Source organism: Hypanus sabinus, chromosome 14, assembly GCF_030144855.1.
Source record: "Hypanus sabinus isolate sHypSab1 chromosome 14, sHypSab1.hap1, whole genome shotgun sequence".
In the NCBI taxonomy this organism is placed as follows: domain Eukaryota; kingdom Metazoa; phylum Chordata; class Chondrichthyes; order Myliobatiformes; family Dasyatidae; genus Hypanus; species Hypanus sabinus.
Window position 1 is genome coordinate 18,777,575 of NC_082719.1, and position 21,932 is coordinate 18,799,506.

Below are 21,932 nucleotides of genomic sequence, written 5' to 3' on the forward strand. Positions count from 1 at the left end.
GAGCCAGATAAGTTACTGAGAGGAGATTACCAGAAGAGATGCGAAATATACTCCAGGGGCCAACCAAGTATTGAATCAAGACAGAAAAGAAGGACTCCACAAGGAGACTGAGGGAAGAAGAGGACCCCGGAAACATTTGTGTGGGAGGCAGTAAAGACATACCCTGAGACAGATGGGGAGTCAGGTGAGGAGGAGAGCCAGGGCAGGTGGGAAGAAGGAGGAAGAATGTTGCCGTTGTTAGTTAAAGGATCAGGACAAGTGCAGTATATCCCTTGGGGATCCCAGGACCTAGAAGGGCTGAAAAACACTCTGCCCAATCTACATGAAGGAGCAGGGAAATGGATTAGAGCCTTTGAAGAAGAAATGGTGGGACAATTATTGGCTATGGGAGATTTGAAAGCACTATTGATAAGGTTGATGGGAACCTCCAAATTTAACGAACTGATGGAATTGGCTGGCATAGTAAACTCGAACGGCCCAAGAACTGATGGAGACGGGTTTGACAGAGTGAGGCAGAGGGTATGGCAGGCCCTCAGAAAGATTTATCCACCCAAAGTGGACCTCAAAGCCTTAAAAGGGGATCCACTGGGAGACCCTGAAAACCCAGCAGCCTACGTAGAAAACCAGTTGAAAAGGTGGAGACTGGAGACTGAGCAAGAGGTGGAGAATAGCTTATTTATGACCTCACTGTTCCGACATAGCATTTTGGATGCAATGCCTCCATAAGTAAAATCCAAACTGGAGGAAGTGGTTGGGCTAACGTCAAAGACCCCACAAGAAGTTAGAGACCACGTAGTCCATGCGTTTGAGAAATACCGGAAAGACAAACAAAGGTTGACTGAGCAGCAGGAAGAGGTGCAAAGAAAGTTAATACAAATGCAGCTCGAAGAGCTCAAAAAGAAGGAAAAAGAGAAAAACAAAAAGATGCTGCCAGCAACCACCAGTCCGAGTACAGCCATCGAACTGGACAAAGCACTGCTATATGGAGGAACCGATCATACTGTAAGATAAGGGCTGGAAAACCCCATGCCAATAATCGTCTTTGGAGGAACATTCCCACAAATGCCCTATCAGGAACAGACTAAATTCAAACAGCCCAGACAGGACTGGAAGTCCGAAGGAGGGGGACAGAGAGATATGGGCAGAGGGGACCAGTGAGGAGACAGGGGGAAAGAGAGGTAGAGAGATTGTGCTGGGGATGTAATCAGCCAGGTCACATGAGAAGAGATTGTCTGTTTACACCATGGCCTGTCACACACCAGCAGGAACCGATAAGAAGGGAACTAAAGTTTAGCCAAGGACCAGCTCCCACAGGCCCAAGCGGACCTGTGAACCCCTATGCGAGGTATTAGGGGTGCCCCAAGAACTTGAGTGGGAAGGGACATTACCCAATGATAACAAGGGAGGCAGACGAGGAACCTATTGTTCAGGTTATGTTAGAAGGGCAACTGACACCAATGATGATAGATACTGGAGCCACGTACACTTGTGTACAGCCACAGTATGCCCTTCACCTTCCCATATCAGGAAAGTTTATTAAGACGGTAGGGTTCTTGGGGAAAACACAGATGACACAGTGCACGGCTCCAGTGCAGTTGAGAATGGGAAATAAAGGAATTGTTTTGCCGGTGCTAAAAGGAATTGTTTTGCCGGTGCTGGTATTTAAAGGAACTCCGATTAATTTGTTAGGCAGAGATGCCTTATTGAAACTGGAATTAAAATTAGAATGCACCAGAAATGGGCTGAGTGTGGAAAGAGCAGGGGCTCAATTGATAGTGCGAGAAGACAAGAAGGCTAATGTCTTTTGGATAGGAGACATCGCAGATCAGATTCAGGAAACCTGGGAAAAATGGAAAAGGGGGCTGTAATGCCCAAATCTGAGCTACATTGTACAGTGATTTTTGATGAGACTCAGAACAGGGAGTTAGAGGAGAGATGGCACCTGGAGTCATGTACCCAACAGCACCTGGCTGTGATAATTGGAAAGCAAGGGGCAGCTTTACAAGTTAAGTGGAACACCTGCGCCCCACGTAACATTGTTGGTAAACAAGGGATATCAGTCTAAAGACTTAGGACCCTTAGTTAAGAGTGCAGAAACCGTAACAGTGTGGAGGAAAATCACGCCAGAGGTGTGGATATCAGAAGACAACAATTGCATTAAAATAATGGTAAGTGTAGATATGGTAGGGACAGTGAGAGAGGTCGAAATAACTCCCCAACCACACCTGCCCTTGCTGGGAAAGGAAAGAGGCCAGCAGAAAGATAGAAGGTTAGATGTGTTGCCGTCTATTCTGTGGTCACAGCATGACACGGACGTAGGGAAAATAAAAACAGCGAGTCCGGTGGAAATAAGGCTGAATAAAGGAGCAATTCCACCTAGGAGACCACAATACCCTCTAAGACCAGAAGAAGAAGAGGGAATAGCATCGACAGTGCAGGGGTTGCTTGAAATAGGAGTGCTTAAAAGAACAAACAGTCCATGCAATACCCCGTTGCTGCCGGTCTTAAAAGCAGATAAATCTAAGTGGAGATTGGTGCATGATTTGCGAGCGGTAAATGATGTGGTAGAGGACTGGCCAGCGGTAGTCCCCAACCCACACACGCTTTTGACTAATGTTCCACCAGATGCAAGTTACTTTTCAGTGATTGATTTGTGTTCGGTTTTCTTCAGCATTCCTCCAGCCGATCAGTGTCAGTATCTGTTTGCATTTACTTACAGAGGTGCTCAGTATACCTATACCAGAATGCGGCAAGGATTTAAACATTCACCACACGTTTTTAATCAGGTGTTGAAGGCAGACCTAGAGGGCATACCATTGGAAAGTACATTGTTACAGTATGTGGATGACCTGTTGATTTGCTCCCACAGTAAGGAACAGTGTGAGCAGGACACTATAACTTTGTTACAGAAGCTGGCGCACGGAGGACATAAAGTATCCAAAAAGAAACTGCAATTTTGCACGCAGCAAGTGGAATACTTAGGCAGGGTAATATCCAAGGGAGTGAAGGCAATAGCACCAGATCAGATTGAGGCAATAACTAAGGCCCCAAAACCCCAGACTGTAGGGCAGATGATGAAGTTTTTGGGAATGGCAGGGTAGAGCTCAGATTGGATAGGAGAATATGCTGAGATTGTGGCACCTTTGAGAAAGATAATGGAAGAAGCAGGACATACAAATTTGAAGAACGGCTTACAGTGGAATGGAGAGGCGGAGATAGCGTTCAATACTATTAAGCAGGAATTGCAGTCAGCACCAGCATTAGCTTTGCCTGACTACGAGAAGGTTTTTCATTTGTATGTATCTAGCCGACAGGAGGGTTATGTCACTGCAGTTCTAACACAGGAGACAGGCACAAAGCAGCTGTTAGCATATTACAGTACGAGACTAGATGAGGTGGCTCAGGGGTATCCACCCTGTTATCAGGGATTGGCGGCGCTGTGCTATGCATATGGAAAGGCATCATCTGTAACCCTGGGCTATCCTGTGACTCTGTACACACACCACAAAGTAGCAGAATTGCTGGAAAGAGGGAAATTTGTGCTGACGCCAGCCAGGATAGCAGCGTATCAGATGCTAGTGACATTTCCAGACATAACTATACAGAGATGCACTACCAGTAATATAGCCGATTTTGTCCCTTTAGACTATGAAGGAGAACCCAATGATTGTGTAGGGAGGACGATGACATTTGCCAAATTGAGAGCAGATTTATGGTCAGAACCACTAGAGGATGCAGATAAAAAGGTGCTGTTTGTAGATGGCTCTTGTTATAGGGATTATGATGGAAATCATGCAGGGTTCTCAGTAGTGTAGCAGGATCAGTCGAGCTATAAGATTATTAGGATGGAGTCCTGTCCCCAACCGTGTTCTGCCCAACCAGCAGAAATCAAAGCCCTGACAGCTGCGTGTGAAATGATGGAAGGTGAGAAAGTAGACATCTATACTGATTCGGCATATGTTCATAGAGTATGCCATTTGTTCGGGGCAGTGTGGAAGCAGAGAGGTTTTAAAAAAGTAATGGAGATCCCATACAACATTGTCAGCAAATTCTAGACTTAGTAAAAGCCATAATGAAACCTAAAGCATTGGCTATAGTAAAATGTCAGCAACATAAAAATGGAAATGATGTAATAACAAAGGGAAATCAAGCTGCAGACGAGGCAGCCAGAAAAGTGTCTGGGTGTTCATCAGCTGTCATTGCCCCCCAGGTAAGCCTAACTCCAGAACCTGAGGTAGAGGACCTAATTGAAATACAAGGTAAGGCAACTTTGGCAGAACAGACAATGTGGAGAAAAAGGGGGGCCAAGCAGAACCCGGAAGGCTTGTGGAGCACGGACGACGGTTTGTTGGTAGCGCCAACCCCTCTACTGATGTTTCTGATTTCAGAAGTGCATGGGATGGACCATTGTGCAAGGGGGGAGTGATAAAGAAAATAAAGAAGGATGGCTTTTGGTCACCTTATTTACAGGCTTCAGTGGACTTTGTCTTGTCACAGTGCGAGGTATGCGCACAGAATAATGTTTGGAAAGGAATTACAACCCCAATAGGTCACATTCCTGTACCTGAAGGACCATTTCAACATCTAGTGATCGATTATGTAGACATGATAAAGACAGTGAGAGGGAAAAGATACATGCTGGTAGTAATTGATCGATTTAGCAGATGGGTGGATGCAGTACCTTCAAATGATCAAGGGGCAAAGACGGTGGTAAAATTTCTGACAAATGAAGTGATCCCAAGGTTTGGAATACCTACAGAAGTTAGCTCAGACAATGGTTCAGCTTTTATCCAGAAAGTGGTCAAACTGGTACTACAGGTGCTGAGGATAAAGCAAAGATTTGGATGTGTACACCACCCTCAGTCACAGGGCATGGTAGACAGAATTAATGGAACCAAACTAAACAAAATTTGTGCAGACACTAAACATAATTGGGTCGATGCTTTACTGTTAGCATTGATGAGTTACCGCATGCAAACTAATCAAATGACATGCCTGATACCGCATGAGATGCTCACTGGGAAGCTATCATACCTGTGATAGGGGTAAGCAAAAATGTTGAATGGATAAACTATATATAATACAATCAATAGAGATTCATTAACTACACCGAAGAACTGCACTGGAGGCCTTAGGGCAACAGCTGGATGCAACTAGCAGGATGGCATGGCAAAACAGACAGGTACTGGATTGGCTATTAGCAGAAAAAGTGGGTGTGTGTATAATGTTTGGAGAACAATGCTGCACTTTCACACCAAACAATTCTAGCCCAGAAGGGTCTTTCACCAGAGCAATGAATAAATTAAAGAATCTGCAGACCGAGGTCAAACAGAATGCAGGATTTGAACATCAGTTCTTTGATTGGTTAGAAAGTAGACTCGTAGGATGGGGAGCATGGCTGACTAAAATAGCAGTAACTGTCAGTATTGTATTGTTGAGCTGTGCGCTTGTGCTGTGCTGTTTTCTTCCTTGTCTCAAATCTCTTGTAATGCGTGCTGCAACCAAACAATTTGCAATGCTCGTGGCAATTACTGAAGCAAGCTTAGTGGAGAAAGAAACACCAAAACTTTATCGTTACAGCCTACAACACCTGCAGGATGAACAAGAGCAAAATGACAGTGTGGGAGTAGATTGTAAGGGCTTCTGAGCCTTTTTCCCTGTCTCAGGTACAGAGGGACAGGTTTTTGGCTCAGTGGCCCAGGGTAACAGGGAGAGAATACTTTGAGGTCTTGGCACAGGAAATTATAGTTTAACCCGAGATTTGGGAATAAGTGCTTGAGTTTATTGGGGCTTTTGTGCACACTCTTAGTCTTTTTTCTCTGTGTGAGACCCTCTGGGTCTCAAAGGGGGGATATATCGGAGTATAAAAGTTGCAACTTGCTATTTGCTAGAGAATGAAATCTTAGGAATGTAGAAGACAATGGTGTGTTAATGAGAGGTAGCTAAGAGATGTAAATTATGTAGTCTGAGTTTGCTATTTGCTATGCATGTACCCAATTTAGTAGGACAATGAAATATTAAGAATGTAGAAGACAATGGTGGGTTAATGAAAGGTAGCTAAGAGATGTAGATTAGAACATGATTAAGTCATGAAATCCTAAGAATGTAGAAGACAATGGTGTGTTAATAAGAGGAAGCTAAGAGATGTAAATTATGTAGTCTGAGTTTGCTATTTGCTATGCATGTACCCAATTTAGTAGGACAATGAAATATTAAGAATGTAGAAGACAATGGTGGGTTAATGAAAGGTAGCTAAGAGATGTAGATTAGAACATGATTAAGTCAATGGGTAGAAACAATAGTGGCGGATGTGTGTGTGGTACGCAACTATAGACCGATTGCATATGCTAACGCAACTAAACCAGGAGATTGCTATAAAACATGCTATGTCCAAGGATCGGTGGACAATCAGTGACTAGCTCAATGACTGTCTCAGCTTTGATTTGCAAATTAAAGTTTAACCCTTCTTGAAGAATCTTCTGCGTCTCCTGGTCATTTGTGGGGCACGAGAAACCACGACACAACCACTGGGGTCCATTTTCAATTCATCGAAGTGTGTTCCATTAACAACAGCAGCATGAATGCAAAGATGGGCTCTGCTCCACTATAGCTTCACACACTGTTGATGTTTTGGGAAGCCTCTTCTCAAGGACACTTAGTTAGTGACAATGGTCCATGGTTTGTTGCGGAAACAGTTCCAGCAATTCCTGAAGATGAGTAGAATGAGATATATTACACCTGCACTGTACCACTCAGCTACAAATGGGCTGGTGGAAAGTTAGTCTAAAGAAGGCACTGCAAGCGATGTCAGCAGAACACACTATACTCACACTGAATCAGAAACTCATCAATTTCCTCCTTGCATATTGCAATTCAGCACACTCCACAACCAAAAATTCATCAGCTATACTGTTCATGTGTTGTCCCTTGCTGTCACACTTGGATCTCCTCAAGCCCAATCTCAGAAGGAGTACTTAGAACAAACAGCTGAGACAAATTGAGGTCTCCTCAACCAAGGAGGCTTAATGTTTCACTCCTGGACTAGCAATCCTGGTGCGGGACTAAATAATCAAAACTATATTTGAGTTATAAGGGAGTCAAAGAGACTGGGGAGAGGAGTATTGTGTTTCTGAGGCCAAGACTGTACCAGCTGTGAAATTACAGAATAGCAGAACTGGCTTCCGAGATCCATGGCTTTCAGTTCCTGTTTCTTATGTAATTTTGGAGTCATCAAATAAACTGAACATACACTCTCAGCTCTGGTCTAGTTGTAGAACATCTCATTCCCCTACCTTCCAGGGTGTATGTATACTGTGCAGATCTAAATGGGCCAAGGAAGCCTGTCGAGGGGAATTTACGAGAGAGGTACCTCGTTAGCAGAGTGCACTCTGCGCGGAGCCGGCGATGATCTGCTGGGGTAACACATGAAGATTGGTGCATAGTTCTTGCTCCGGGGTGATGGTTCAGCTATTTCTGAGTTTATCAGGAGGAGGCTGGACTTCCTGTTGTGGGCACTGAGTAGCTGTTCCCTATTTAAGTTTCCACCGCTCTTCTTCGCTCCAACGACTGCTAAGCGAGATGCATGTGTCCGTGCAGTTGCTGTTACTACTGTTGGGCTTGTTGGCTGCAGTGAGGGGCGATTCGTTAGCCCCGCGTTTTAACGTGAGCCTGGACGTGACGCCCAGCCAGCGCTGGGAACCGGTGCTCCGAAAATACGACGCTGCCCAGCTGAGGAATTACACGCAACAAATCGTCAGGTGGGTAAGCTTAGCACGACCACTGGCAAAGGCAAAAACTCCCTCCTCCCACCTCCCCTTGCCCCTCTTTGCAACGGCAAGTAAAATATATAGAAAAGTGATGAGGTGACGCACTTTGGAGGGAAATTAGGGCACTGGCAATGAATGACAGCAACTCAAGAAATAGTAAGTAATAAGGGACAAAGTCCAAGGATCTCTGGAAGGCAGCAGCACAGGTAGATAAAGTGGTTAGGAAGATAATCCCGATACCTTTTTACTGGGGCAGAGAAGAGCAGAGAGGGTATGTTAAAACTTTAACATTGTTAAAACTCCGTTAACCCAGCATTCTGGGAGCTAATGTGAATGTTCTTATTAAACACGCCAACACAATTTTAACTCTGCACTTTAAGATATTACAGAGCAGAATTTAAATTTTCCTCACAAGTTTAAAGGGAGCGTCGGAAATAGTTTCACTAGAGCGTGAGGACTGGGTCCCTGGAGTTTACCAGAAGTATGAGGGTGGATTCCAGCGCATTTAACAGGTGCGATCTTAGCATTCATTTCAGGAGGACTAGAAACGAAGACCATAAGACATTGGAGCAGAAGTAGGCCATTCGGCCCATTGAGTCTGATCCCATAGGCTGATCCAATTCTTCCAGTCGTCCCCACTCCCCTGCCTTCACCCCATACCTTTTGATGCCCTGGCTAATCAAGAACCTATCTATATCTGCCTTAAATACCCCTAGTGACTTGGCATACGCAGCCGCTCATGGCAACAAATTCCACAGATTTACCACCCTCTGACTAAAGTAATTTCTCCGCATCTTAGTTCCAAATGGACATCCTTCAATCCTGAAGTCATCCCGTCTTGTCCTAGAATCCCCTACTGTATCTCAATAAGTAAATAAGTAAATGGGAAATAACTTTGCCATATATAATCTGTTCAAGCCTTTATAAAAGCAAGGATGTGATGCTGAGGTTTTTTAAAACAATGGTCAGACCATAGTGAGTATTGTGAGCAGTTTTTGCCCCCTTATCTAAGAAGAGATGTGCCTGCATTGGAGACGGTCCAAAGGCGATTCACCAGAATGATTCTCGGAATGAAACATGGGAGTTGTTGGTGGCTCAGGGCCTGTACTCGCTAGAGTTCAGAAAAATGACGGAGGAGTCTGTGGAATTAATTGCTACAGACAGCTATGGAAGCTGTCATTGAATATATTTGAAGTGGAGTTTGACAAGTCCTTGATTAGTTAGGGCATCAAATGTTACAGAGAGAAGGCAGAAGAATGGTGTTGAGAGGGATAATAATTCAGCCATGATCGAATGCCGAAGAGCACTGGATGGGCTGAATGGCTTAATTTGCTTCCATGCCTTATGGTCTTACACAGTGGATGGTCAGAAAGTGTTCCCCATAGCAGAGGCGTACAAAACCAGAGGACTCGAGTTTAAGATGAGGTGGTAGAGACTTAGAGAAGATTGGAAGAAGAATTTTTTTCATCCAGAAGGTGCTTGGAATCTGGTACACTCTGCTCAAGGGGACAACGAAGGCAGAGTACATGGCAGTGCTCTTTTAAGCCTTAAGAATTCAAATGATCTTCTCAATCCCAGATGAGTATTGAATTGTAAGGGCTCATATGGCTACAGGTGAAGTGCTGGAAAATTGGACTAGTATAAATGGTTGGCATGAAAACATCTGTTTCTGTGCTGTATGAAGTAATAAGGGAAACAAAACAAAAGGAAGGGACCAGCCTGTATCAGCAAGCACAGGGGCAGAACAGGAACACAGGGTGCTTGTGTGGGGAGCCACCTTTCTGCTGAATGTGCTACAGGTCACAGCCCGATAGTATTGGCCAGTGGAGTATTGTGAGAGTTTATCAGAAGCATCCACCTTTCTATTGCTGAAACAGGTGATTACAGAGATGCTGGAATCTAGAGCAAGTATCAAATTGCTGGAGAAGGTGATGGAGGATCTCATCCACAAATGCTTACTATCCATTTCCTCCACAAATGTTGCCTGACCCTGCCTCCAGTAGACTTTGGCAGTCTAATGATTACTGAAGCAATGATAATTGTAATTAAAATAATGAAAAAGTGAGAAGGTAAACAGTGAACTCTTATTTACATTAATTAGTGAATTTATTGTAAGGGAGCATAAATTTAGGATTAGAAATAGAATAATTTATCTACATTGAATTGAATTCTTCTGTAAGATAGTTGATTCATGGTCAGCTTCAGTTTGATTTCATGGTGAAAAGAAGATATAAAGGCACAATATTGCTGTTTCAGTTAACCTGTTCTTATTTATATTTGGTATTATTTTGTCTTGAAAAATTCTAATTCATCTTTATTAGCTCTAATCATCACTTGTGACTGCACACTATATTCCACTAATTTTTGCACCACACCCAAAATGCATGCTTAATTACACATAAAGAGGAACTCAGTGGGTCAGATGGCATCAACATTGGGAAATGGACAGTTGAAATTTCAAGTGAGATCCTTCCAAATTCCAGCACCATCAATTTCTAGCTGGTCCACCTTCCACCTTTCAAGAGTGTCTTCAACCTTTACACAGATCCATTATCATCCACTTGCTTTTATGTTCAGTGCCCATATTTAAATTTCATAATTGCATTTTCACTTTTTATTGGCTGTCACCACTAATCTACTTTTGAAGACCAGATTATTCATACTTTTTTTATCTCTTGCTTCACTCTAGGACATTTATGCTAAATGTACTTTACACTTGTCTTTATTAGACAATTGGCACATAGATATTACTTTAGTCCATATTTTATGTTGTTTTGAGGAGAATTTGGGAGAACATAGACAACTTAAATATGTTAAACACATAACACTGCAAGAAGCATCATCACCATCGATGCTGTGAACCTTTCCTAATGTTAGACCAGAGCAAAGAGAAAACTTTAGTATGAATGTGAGCAACATTTCATTGTGATTACTATTGGTAGCATAGAGAAAACTGAAAAATGAGAAAGCTGTTCTGTTTCATTCATATGATTATTCATTTGTTAGGCTTATTTCTTAGCTGTTTTAGTAAAAATAATGAAAATATGCTCAAATCAAATGTACTTTTAACTTACAGCTCTGTTGTTCCAAAATGGGTGACTAATGTTATTAACTGGCTAGCACCCATACTGAAGTATTTATTACCAGAGCCCTATCGAGGAGAAATCGAAGGAATCTGTAAATTCCTTGGTGTAAATCTTGGAGAAGGACTTCTTATCAATCTTGCCTATGAAGCTTCTGGGTATGTGCTCCTTGAGGTATTAGCTTCTTTATTTTATTTTATGAGGATAGTCATATAGTTAAATACTGCAATCCAAGTAGATCACAATTTGTACCAATATACATTGAGACACAATTTATTTCAGGTCACTGTTTTTTTTTGTTGACATCATATAAAAAGGTAAGCTATCACATTATAAAATAATGGCCTGAGAGAATATACACAACAACGTAATATTTAAGAAAGGTATATTATGAGTTCTAGCTGACATAATCTCCAAATAGTATTATGTTAACACCAGCATTAAACTATTTCATATACAGTAAATGGATTAACAGCAATAAAACTGAATCAAACAATAAGCAACTATTACATATATATCATCCTTTTATTGGCAAGCTTACAGAAAAGTAGTTCTGTGCTCCCAAAGCAAAATGGGATCTGGAACAGTGAGTAAAATAGACACTATATTGGAATCCTGGTGTGCAATTTTCTCTCCAACCCCAGCATTAGTTGCATATTCTACCCAGACATTTCAGCGTCCTCACCTCCTTTAAGATCTTTTTATTAAACCCGCTTCTTTGGACTGGCTTCTGACTAGTCATCCTAATATCTCCTTCAGTTCATGCCTCCCAGTGAAGAGTTTAAGGTATAACCTTGGTGACTGAGGCAAATCTTGCTGGCTCCGACCAGAGTTCCAAAATGAACCACCAGACTATGGCCATTCACAGTGAAGTAAATCCTGAAACTATCCAGAGCTTACTGAGCAACAGATATTGCCACATCAGTCACTAAGCTCCATCAATTGTTTCCACCTGGAGTCCAGTGGTGAACCCTAATTTTAGTTGGATTCCCTGGAGATACATTCTTCTCCAAGCTTATGCCTGGCTTTGTGTCTCCGGCTTGGAGTCTCATCTACTGAGTAACAGTATACTGCCCTCACCTCCTAGCCTGTCTTGAGCTTGGCCTGCAAAATAAGGAAGTTCTGTTTGCAATGACTTGTGGATTTCTTTTGTGTTTTTAGTGCACTGTTTTGCTGTTATTAATTAATAGCTTGGTAGATTTGGAATGTCTCTGACTATCAGAAACAAAAACAACTTAAATTCTTTAACAGCTCTGACAGGTTACGAGGTAATTCTCATCCTTGTCTTCTGTCAAAGCATTTCAAAGTTCAGAGCTCTGGGGGAGCAGCTTCAATTGCATGTCAGCTGTGACCTGATATGATGAACTGATGTCTTGTAATCACTCTCCAGGATTCCACCAATATACAGCTGGAATGCAGACAATAAGTGAAGCTGCAAACCCAATTTTTGGACAATACCAGCAGATGTGTCTTTGAGCTGATGTGTAACTTATGTCATTGCTCACAGATATTGCACCAGTATTGTCGCACAAGACTCAACAGGAAAGATTTACCACGGTAGAAATATGGACTACGCATTTACTGATATTTTAACGGCCATCACAATTGACGTGCAATTTGTAAGCAGTGGTCAGGTAGGTGTATACATTAATTAAAACAATAAATAGAAAAGAAATGTAACCTTTTAAATTGCTGGAATATCCAGATTTGACGTATTGGGATAAAATCTGTGTTTACAGTTTTCTAATATTTTGAATATTTCTGTGCTTATCTGTAGAAAAGCTAGCTCTGTTTCCAGTGATAAGACATTTGAAACAATAAGAATTTATTTTGTGATGTTAAACCAAGTAATAAAATATAAACAAGAGAAAATCTGCAGATGCTGGAAATCCGAGCAACACACACAAAATGCATCTAGGAAAAGAGTAGGGTTGACGTTTCGGCCTGAAATGGTGACTGTACTCTTTTCCTGTATACTGCCTGACCTGCTGAGTTCCTCCAGCATTTTGTGTGTGTTGCACATAATAAAATATAAATATAAATCAACCTAAATTTGAGCAGTCTGAAAATATTGCACTGTTAATACCACACTGATACATTGTAGTTATTTAATTTGATGAATTGATCTGTAAATCATAGAAAAGTGCAGCACTGAAAGAGGTCCTTGTGCCCATCTAGTGCCTGCCAAACCATTTAAACTGCCTAATCACATCAAGCTGCACTAAAACCATAACCCTCCACACCCCTCTCATTCATGTACCTATCCAAATTCTCTTAAACATTGAAATTGAGCTCACATGTGCTTGTACTGACAGCTCATTACACACTCTCATGACCCTCTGAGTGAAGAGGTTTCCCTTCGTGTTCTCCTTAAACTTTTGACCATTCACACTTAACCCATGACCTCTAGTTGTAGTCCCATCCTCAGTGGAAAAAAAACTACTTGCATTTACCCTATCTATACCCCTCATAATTCTGTATACCTCCAACAAATTTCCTCTCTGTATTTTGCACTCCAAGGAATAAAGTCCTAACCTATTCAATCTTTCCTTATAACTCAGGTCCTCCAGACCCAGCAAGATCTTTGTAAGTTTTCTCTGTACTCTTTCAAACTTACTTACATCGTTCCTGTAGGTAAGTGACCAAAACTACACACAATACTCTAAGTTAGGCCTCACCAGTGTCTTATACAACTTCAACATAACATCCCATCTCCTGTACTCAGTACTTTGATTTATGAAGGCCAATGCGCCATTAACTTTCTTTACGAACATATTTACCTGTGCCACCACTTCCAATGAATTATTGACCTGTATTTCTAGATCTCCTTGTGTTACCACATTCCTCAGTGCCTTACCATTCACTGTGTAAGATCTACCCTAACTGGTCCTGCCAAAGAGCAAAACCTCGCACTTGTCTGCATTAAATTCCATCTGCCAGCTGGATCAGATCTTGCTGCAAGCTCTGATAGTCTTTCTTGGTGTCCACTACACCCCCAATACTGGTGTCATCTGCAAATTTCTGATCCCATTAGCCACATTACCATCCAGGTTTTTGAAATAGATGACAAACAACAATGGACCCAGCACCAATCCCTGCCGCACTCCACTTGTCACAGGCCTCCAGTCCGGGGCAACCATCTACTACCACTCTCTGGCTTCTGCCGAAAGCCAATGTCTAATCCAATTTACTACCTCATCCTGAATGCCAAGTGACTGAACTTTCCTGATCAACCTCCCATGCAGGACCTTGTAAAATGCCTTGTTAAAGTCCATTTAGACAACATCCACTGCCTTGCCTTCATCAACTTTCCAGGTAACTTCCTCGAAAAACTCTAAAAGATTGTTTAGACAGGATCTACCACACAAAGCCATGCAGACTATCCTTAATCAGTCTGTCTATCCAAATACTCATATATCCAGTCCCTTAGAATACCTTCCGATAACTTTCCCATACTGATGTACGGCTTATTGGTCTATAACTTCCTGGTTTAGTTTTAGAGCCTTTCTTAAACAGCGGGATAGATAACATTAACTATCCTCGAATCTTCCAGCACCTCGCCCATCACTAAGGATAACTTAAATATCTCTGCTAAGGCCCCTGCAATTCCTGCACTTGCCTCCCACAAGGTCCGAGTGAATATCTTGTCAGGCCCTGGAGATCTCCTCCTCTGTAATCAGTATCACGTCCATGACCTCACTCCTGAAGACTCTGTATCGATATCCTGAGTAAATACAGATGCAAAAAATCCATTTAAGATCTCCCCAATCCCTTTTGCCTTCACGTATAGGTTACCATTCTGACCAATTTTGTCCCTTGCAATCCTGGTCTTGACATTTCTGTAGAATCCTTTCTTGCAAATCTCAATTTCATCACAGGTTTATTTGTTTAGCATGGTTAACACCATCATATATAGAACTAAGATAATCTTTTTGTTGTTAAAATGCTTTTTAACAAACCTTTGATTTGCTCTTAAAGTACAGATATTGGCTAATAACATATTTCACTATACGATAAGGGTTTTTTTTTTCCTTTTTTCTTTCTTTACCAAACAGCTTCAATCTTGGTAGTGAGATTAGATTATTTTGTTTGTACAATAAAATTACCACATTTCAATATTACAATTTAAATTAACTTACATGAATACAGGCTAATGAGATTCCAAGTGTGATTCAAATATAATGTATTTGATAATATTTAATCTATTTTTATATATGTTACTGTACTCTGTATTCTTCTATACAGAAAATTAATAAAAATATTGAAAGAGAAAATGCTTATATGCATGTCTTTGTTAAGCTGGAAATTGTTACATTTACAGCTTCATAGTTGCAGAGATGGAAATAGATAAATACCAAGATATTACAAAACTTAATGTTAATATGATATTGTAGAGACTCCTTAATTTCATCAGGCAGAATTCACCCAGACTGTTGAGGGTTAAGTTTGCTGTGTATGTTACATGTTATGTTGTATATTATTATGTTTTGGGGGTGGGTTTTTCTTATCACATTGGTGACCCCAATGCTCCTCCGGACGATTCCGGAGTGATTTCACTCATTTTACAATCATGACCACAAACGCAGTTGCTCTCAAGGTTCCTGGGTTCTGGCAGGAACATGCTGTCATCTGGTTCATTCAGGCAAAGGCCCAGTTTACAGTGCAGGGAATCTCACAAGACAGCACAAAATATTACGACGACGTTGCAGTGTTAGATAACTCTATGGTGACCAGAGTGATGAGCATCCTGCAGCAACCACCAGACGTCAGCAGGTACGAGACTCTTAAGCAACTCCTTCTGGAGACCTTTAAACTTTCCAAGTCTGAGTGTGCCTGTCGGCTCCTCTCACTGCCTGGCTGAGGTGACTCCAAGCCATCGAAGTTGATGGACCACATGTTGTCCCTCCTTTGTGGACATCAGCTGTGTTTCATCTTCAGAGAGTTTTTCCTGCAACAAATAACAGGTGAGGTCCAATTGGCTCTGGGTGGCTCTCCCCTCAAAAACCTCTGGGCTCTAGTGAGAGAGACTAACAAGGTGTTTTCTGTCACCAAGAGGGCCTGTGCGACAATGGAGACAGATGTCTCCACTTGAACACGAGACATTCACCGTGGCTCCTACCCGGTTTCTAAAATGCGTGGTTTGGGACAAGAGTTAAGAAATGCTAAGCACCCTGCAGCTTCAAGGAGTTGAGAAACAGAACAGCCAGTGCCTGTTAGCTGCCATGGGTGTCAGCAGATCAGACTCTGTTTCTGAGCACCATTTCCTCTGTGACACAGGTGTTCAGGTGAGCATCCTGCCCATGTCGAAATTGGACATACAAGCTGGGGAATATGGACCGTCTCTCGAGGCTGCGAACAGCAGTGCCATCCGGACTTTTGGTGAATGTGGCATTGGGCTTCAGAGGGTAGAAGTCATGCTGGAATTTTGTGTTAGAAGTGGTGTCTACACCCCAGCTGGGGGCCGACTTCCTCTGTGGCAACAGCCTTCTTGTTTTCATCCAGAACCAGCGCCTCATCAAAGCAGAGACTTTCCACTCCCTCTCTGGCACACTCAACCCCACCGGCACTTCAAAGTCCAGCATCCTTTCCACCCCTGATGATTTCCTCCACCTCCTTGCTGAGTTCCAGGACCTGACTGAGTACACATTTTCCTCCTCCACTGCTAAATATAGGGTAGAGCACCACATCCTCACCACCGGCCACCTTTTCACCTAGGCACCACAATCCAGAAAGGGTATCTGTCGCCAAAGCTGAGTTTGACGGCATGGTGCACCTGGCATCATCAGGCAGTCCAGCAGTCTATGGGCTTCCCCTCTCCATGTCATGTGAAAGCCATGTCCATGTGGCAATTACCAACACCTCAACAACGTCACAACCCCTGACCAATAACCAAACCTGCACATCCAGCATATCTCTGCCCACCTGGAAGGGAAAGTTTTTTTCTCAAAGGTGGACCTCGTTCATGGTTTTAACCAGGTCCACCTGAGTGACATTCCTAAAACCAGCGTTATTACACCGTTTGATTTGTTTGAGTTCCTTTGAATGCCATTTGGGCTGAAGAATGCAGACCAGACCTTTCAGCATCCCATGGGCAATGTTCTCAGGGATTTGCCATTCCTGTTTGTAAACCTAGATGGCATTTTGATAGCCAGCTCTTCTAGGGGTGAACATCTCTAACACTTGAGAACCCTTTTTGAACGCCTTAGTCAACACGGTCTTATCATCAACCCGACAAAGAGCCAGTTTGGGCTGTTCACGGTCAATTTCCTCGGACACCACATCAATGTAGCAGAGGCAGTACTCCTGTCGGCTAAAGTTGAGGCCATAAAGCGCTTCCCTTGGCCAGTCACTGTTAAGGCCCTGCAGGAATTTTTGGGCATGGTGAAGTTTTATCACAGTTTTGTCCCCAAAGTGGCTCAGCTCTTGTGCCCCCTCTACAAGGCCCTTAAGGGCAGAGTGGCCAAGCATGTCATGGACTGGACATAAGAAAGTTCCAAGGTGTTCTCAGATACTAAGCAGGCATTGTGTAATGCAACACTGCTGGTGTAACTTCTCCCAGACACACTGGTTGCTCTCACCACTGATGTGTCAGATTGGATGGTGCATGAACAGTTGATCAACGCCATTTGGCAAGCTTTTTTAGCTGTCAGCTTTGCCCCTAGGAGCACAATTACAGCACATTTGACCATGAGCTTCTCAACCTGTACTTGTCAGAGCAGCATTTTTGTTTGCTCCTAGAGGGCCATCCATTTACGACTTTTGTGGATCAAAAGCCATTTGTGGATCAAAAGACATTTGCCATGACTAAGGTCTCTGACTCTTGGTCTGGTCGACAGCAGCACCATCGTTCTTTTATTTCAGAGTTCACCATGGTGATCCAGTACTTCGCGGCGAAGTGAAACCTCGTGGCTGACTGTCTGCCTTTCCTGGCCCTTCACTGGTGCTGTCCATTTGGGCGTGGACTACGCTCCGATGGTGACAGATCAGATTTTGGACCTGACCGTGCAGGTTCGACAGGGGGCGACCGCAGTGGTGCATTTTTGACGTGATCCACGGGCTTTCTCACCACCGCGCAGGCTAAAGAAGGGTGGTAGGGACTGACTGCTTGTTTGGCCATGTTAACGCGGGAAGGTGCATTGACGCGCCAAGGCTCCTTTCGCGGTCCCTGCGCGGCGTTTCGACCAGGGGAATGGGGATTTGGTTGGCCCATTAACCCCTGTCCCGTCTCCGCAGATTTACTCACCTCCTCGCAATCGTTGGTAGGACGACACGTTGGCTGGGCTGGAGGCAGTGCCTCTGTCGTCCATCTCGGCCACGGCGGTTCGCTCGGTTTGGTACCGCGTAACGTCGGATGTCTCTTCAGACCGAGGGACACAGCTTATGTCCGGGCTTTGGTGGGTGGTTGTCCGTGATCTGGGGTCAAACTGCACCGGACCATGGCTTATCACCCTCAGGCTGATGGCCTGTGTGAGCGGTTGCACCGTTCAGTGACAGCCGCTCTCCATGCATGGACAGACTGCTGTGGGTCATGTTGGACCTGAAGGCGGCCCTTCAGCCCTCTTCTGCAGAGGTCGTTTTCGAGCAATCCCTGCGGGTGCCGGGAGAGTTTCTCCCAACATCCACGGTACGCTTCACAGCGGTGGGCGGCTTCTCTGGACAGCGCCAGAACTTTCGCTCCGGTGCCCACAACGCAATATGGCCAGCCACGGTCGCGCCTCTTGCCAGGTCTCTAGGAGGTGAAATATGTGTTTATGAGTTACGGGTCCTCTGCAGCGCGTTCCACTTGTGGAAATGGGGGTTAAGTTTTTTTACACTGGACTCTGGAGATATTCCGGATAGTTTTTATGTGGATCGTCTCAAGCTTGTCCATTTTACCTGGATTCTCTAATGGAAGTGGCACAGCCCGCGCGGAGGGACCGGCCTCCCACCTCCGGACCTTCTGACATGGTTGTTCTTCCCAGGCACCTGCCCGTGAGATTTTATATATATGAGAGCAGGGATTTGGTGCTGAGGCTTTATTAGGCACTGGTGAGGTCTCACCTTGAGTATTGCGCACAGTTTTGGGCTCTTCATCCTAGAAGAGATGTGCTGGCATTGGGGAGGATCCAGAGGAGGTTCACAACAATGATTACAGGAAGGAAAGGGTTATCAGACAAGGAATATTTGATGGCTCTGGGTCTGTACTCACTGGAAATTAGAAGTATGAGGGAGGATCTCATTGAAGCCTTTTGCATGTTGAAAGGTCCAGACAGAGTAGATGTGGAAAGGATGTTTCCCATGGTGGGAGAGTCTAGGAGAATAGGGCACATCCTCAGGATAGAAGGGTGTTCATTCAAAACAGATGCAGAGAAATTGCTTTAGCAAGAGGGTGGTGAATTTGTTGCCATGAGCCACTGTAGTGGCCAGGTTGTTGGGTGTATTTAAGGCAGAGATTGATAGGTTCTTGATTGGACATGGCATCAACGGTTACAGGGAGAAGGCTGGGAAATGATGTTGAGAAGGAGAAAAAAAGGATCAGCTGTATTGAATAGCAGAGCAGACTCAATGGGCCAAATGGCCTAATTCTGCTCTTATGTCTTATGGTCTTATAAACAATGTCACCATTTGTTTGCTAGAGGAATAAAGTGTACTTAGATGTAATACAACTCTTGTCCATTTTTGCCAACCCTCCTTTTAATTGAGACCATCTCTTGTGATAATTACTTTAATCTACAGGTGCCCCCCACCCGTTTTACAGAGGTAGAGCGTTCCTATGAAACTTTTCTTAAGCCGAAATGGCGTAAAGCAAAGAACCATTAATTTATATGGGAAAATTATTTGTAAAAGCAAAAATGCTCTTTGTAATGCGAAAGCAGGATACTAATATAGGTCTCTTGTAAAAACGAAGTGGTGTAAAGTGAACATTCGTAAAGCAGGGGACACCTGTATACTGGAATATTTTCCGACATGCTGTTGAGCTGGTTTTGATTATATTTTCTGATTGCTTATATCCTACAATTTAATGCTGTTTTCCTTGCTGCCAAAGTCTTAACTGTGTCCCTTTTTTAAATTCAGATTGTTTACACAGGGACAACATTCCTTGGTTTTGTAGGTTTATGGACTGGGCAAAAACCAAATAAGTTTTCCATTACAGCAAACGAAAGAGGTGTGTTGAACTTTGTTACTCTTGTCTTGATAAACCTACTCATTAGAATTAGTGCTATGTAAACCCAATACCATAAGTTTCATCTAGTATTTGATAAATTTGACAAGTTGTTTAGAGTTATATGAATTAGCCTCAATTGCCAAGTAGATTTCATTCCATTATGCTCTAAAAGGATTTCCACTCCTCTCAGTGTGGGAGGATTTTCATTAGTTGTAACTAATAGAATTGGTCAAAATATAAAGATGGCATTATTTCCAGTTGCTACTAACAATGCTAGGTCTACACATTTCAATTCAGGTCGCAGTTGTCTTTTAAATGTAGTCATGCCAAAAGCATCAAAACAATTACATGTGTATAGTAGATATTTTTCCAACCAACTGCACTTATTTGTAGCAGGCAACTGCCAATTCTCTCTCGGTGGATATGTCCTGATTTACCACGGTTCCAAAAGGTTTTGTTAAATGTTAAGTGAATTCTGCTTTGTGTGTCTTGAGAACTTTGAGACCAAAATAGACCAGAAAGTAGTACAGTGCAGGAACAAGCTTGTTGGCCTACAAAGCGAATCTTAATCCCAGCTAATCAAATCCCATTGCCTTCACTGTCTTATAGCTCTCTTTTCCCAGCTTATTTATGTGTTTAAATGCCTCTTAAACATTACCATCATATCCGTTTCCACCATATCCCCACCATTCTTTGTATAAACTTTCCCCCTTCACCTATAAAATATGATCTCCAATATTGAACATTTCTCCCTGGAAAAAGGACTCTGACTATCTATTTCATCTCTGCTTATCTTAATTTTATTTGCTTCTATTAGGTCACCCCTCAGCTTCTAGTGCTCCATCAAAAGCAACACAAGTTTGTCCCATCTCTCCTTATAGCCAACACACACCAATCCAGGCAATATCCTATGTACATCTTCAATACCTAATCCTTCACATCCTTCCTATAATGTGTTGATTAGAACTATATATGATACTTCAAAGCAACACACACAATCTCCAGAAAGAACTCAGCAGATCAGGCAGCATCTTTGGAAACAAATATACAGTCGACATTTTGGTCTGGCACCCTTCTTCAGGACTGAAAGGAAGGGAGACGATGCCAGAATAAAAAGGCAGGGAGAAGGGAAGGTGGACCAGCTAGAAATTGATAGGTGAAACTGGGGTGGGTAGGAAAGATAAAGAGCTGGACTGGTAGGAATCTGATAGGAGAAGAGAGTGGACCATTGGAGAAATGAAAGAAAGGAATGATCCAGGGAAAATGATAGCTAGGTGAGAAGGGATAAAAGGCCAGAGTGGGAAATAGAAGAAGAGGGGAGGGGGAGGGTGTTTTTTTTACTGGATGCAGATATCAATATTTATGCCATCAGATCGGAGGCTACACAGATGGAATAGAAGGTGTTGCTGCTCCACCCTGAGGGTGGCCTCATCTTGGCACAAGAGAGGCCATGGATTGACATGTTGGAACAAGAATAGGAATCAAATTAAAATGTTTGACCATCAGGTAGTTCTGCTTTAGGTCAATGGAGAGGGGGTGCTCAAAGAAATGGTCCCCTAATTTATAATGTGGGAGAGGCAGCTGGCAGGGATAAGTGACAGGAGGGAGATTAGCATGGAAGGATGAATGGACAAGGGAATCATGGAGGGAGCAATTGATCCCTGTGGAAAGCAGGGTGGGCGAGGAGACAAAGATATGTTTAGTGATAGAATCCCTTTAGAGATGGCAGAAGTTGCAGAGAATTGGATGTGGATGCTCATGTTTATGATACCTCAAATGTGGCCTGACTAAACTTTTGCACAGATGCAACATAACTTACAGATTTTTACACTTGGTGTCCTTATTAATGAAGGCAAACATGCCAAATACCTTCTTCACTAACCTATCATACATGTTGCCACTTCTATGGCATTCTGGACTTGCACTCCAAGATCCCTC

The 21,932-nt window shown here is 43.1% G+C and overlaps 1 protein-coding gene across 1 annotated transcript in view; it reads left to right on the forward strand.

Moving 5' to 3' along the window:
• Positions 1-7,472: 7,472 nt before the first annotated feature.
• The window catches only part of LOC132404575 (N-acylethanolamine-hydrolyzing acid amidase-like), a 37,722-nt gene continuing 23,262 nt past the window's right edge, over positions 7,473-21,932 (forward strand). Inside the window, exons 1-4 of the mRNA XM_059988814.1 lie at positions 7,473-7,757; positions 10,843-11,007; positions 12,357-12,483; positions 19,904-19,994. Of these exons, the coding sequence (XP_059844797.1) occupies positions 7,579-7,757; positions 10,843-11,007; positions 12,357-12,483; positions 19,904-19,994 (562 nt within the window). The 5' untranslated portion in view covers positions 7,473-7,578. The remainder of the gene's footprint in view (positions 7,758-10,842; positions 11,008-12,356; positions 12,484-19,903; positions 19,995-21,932) is intronic.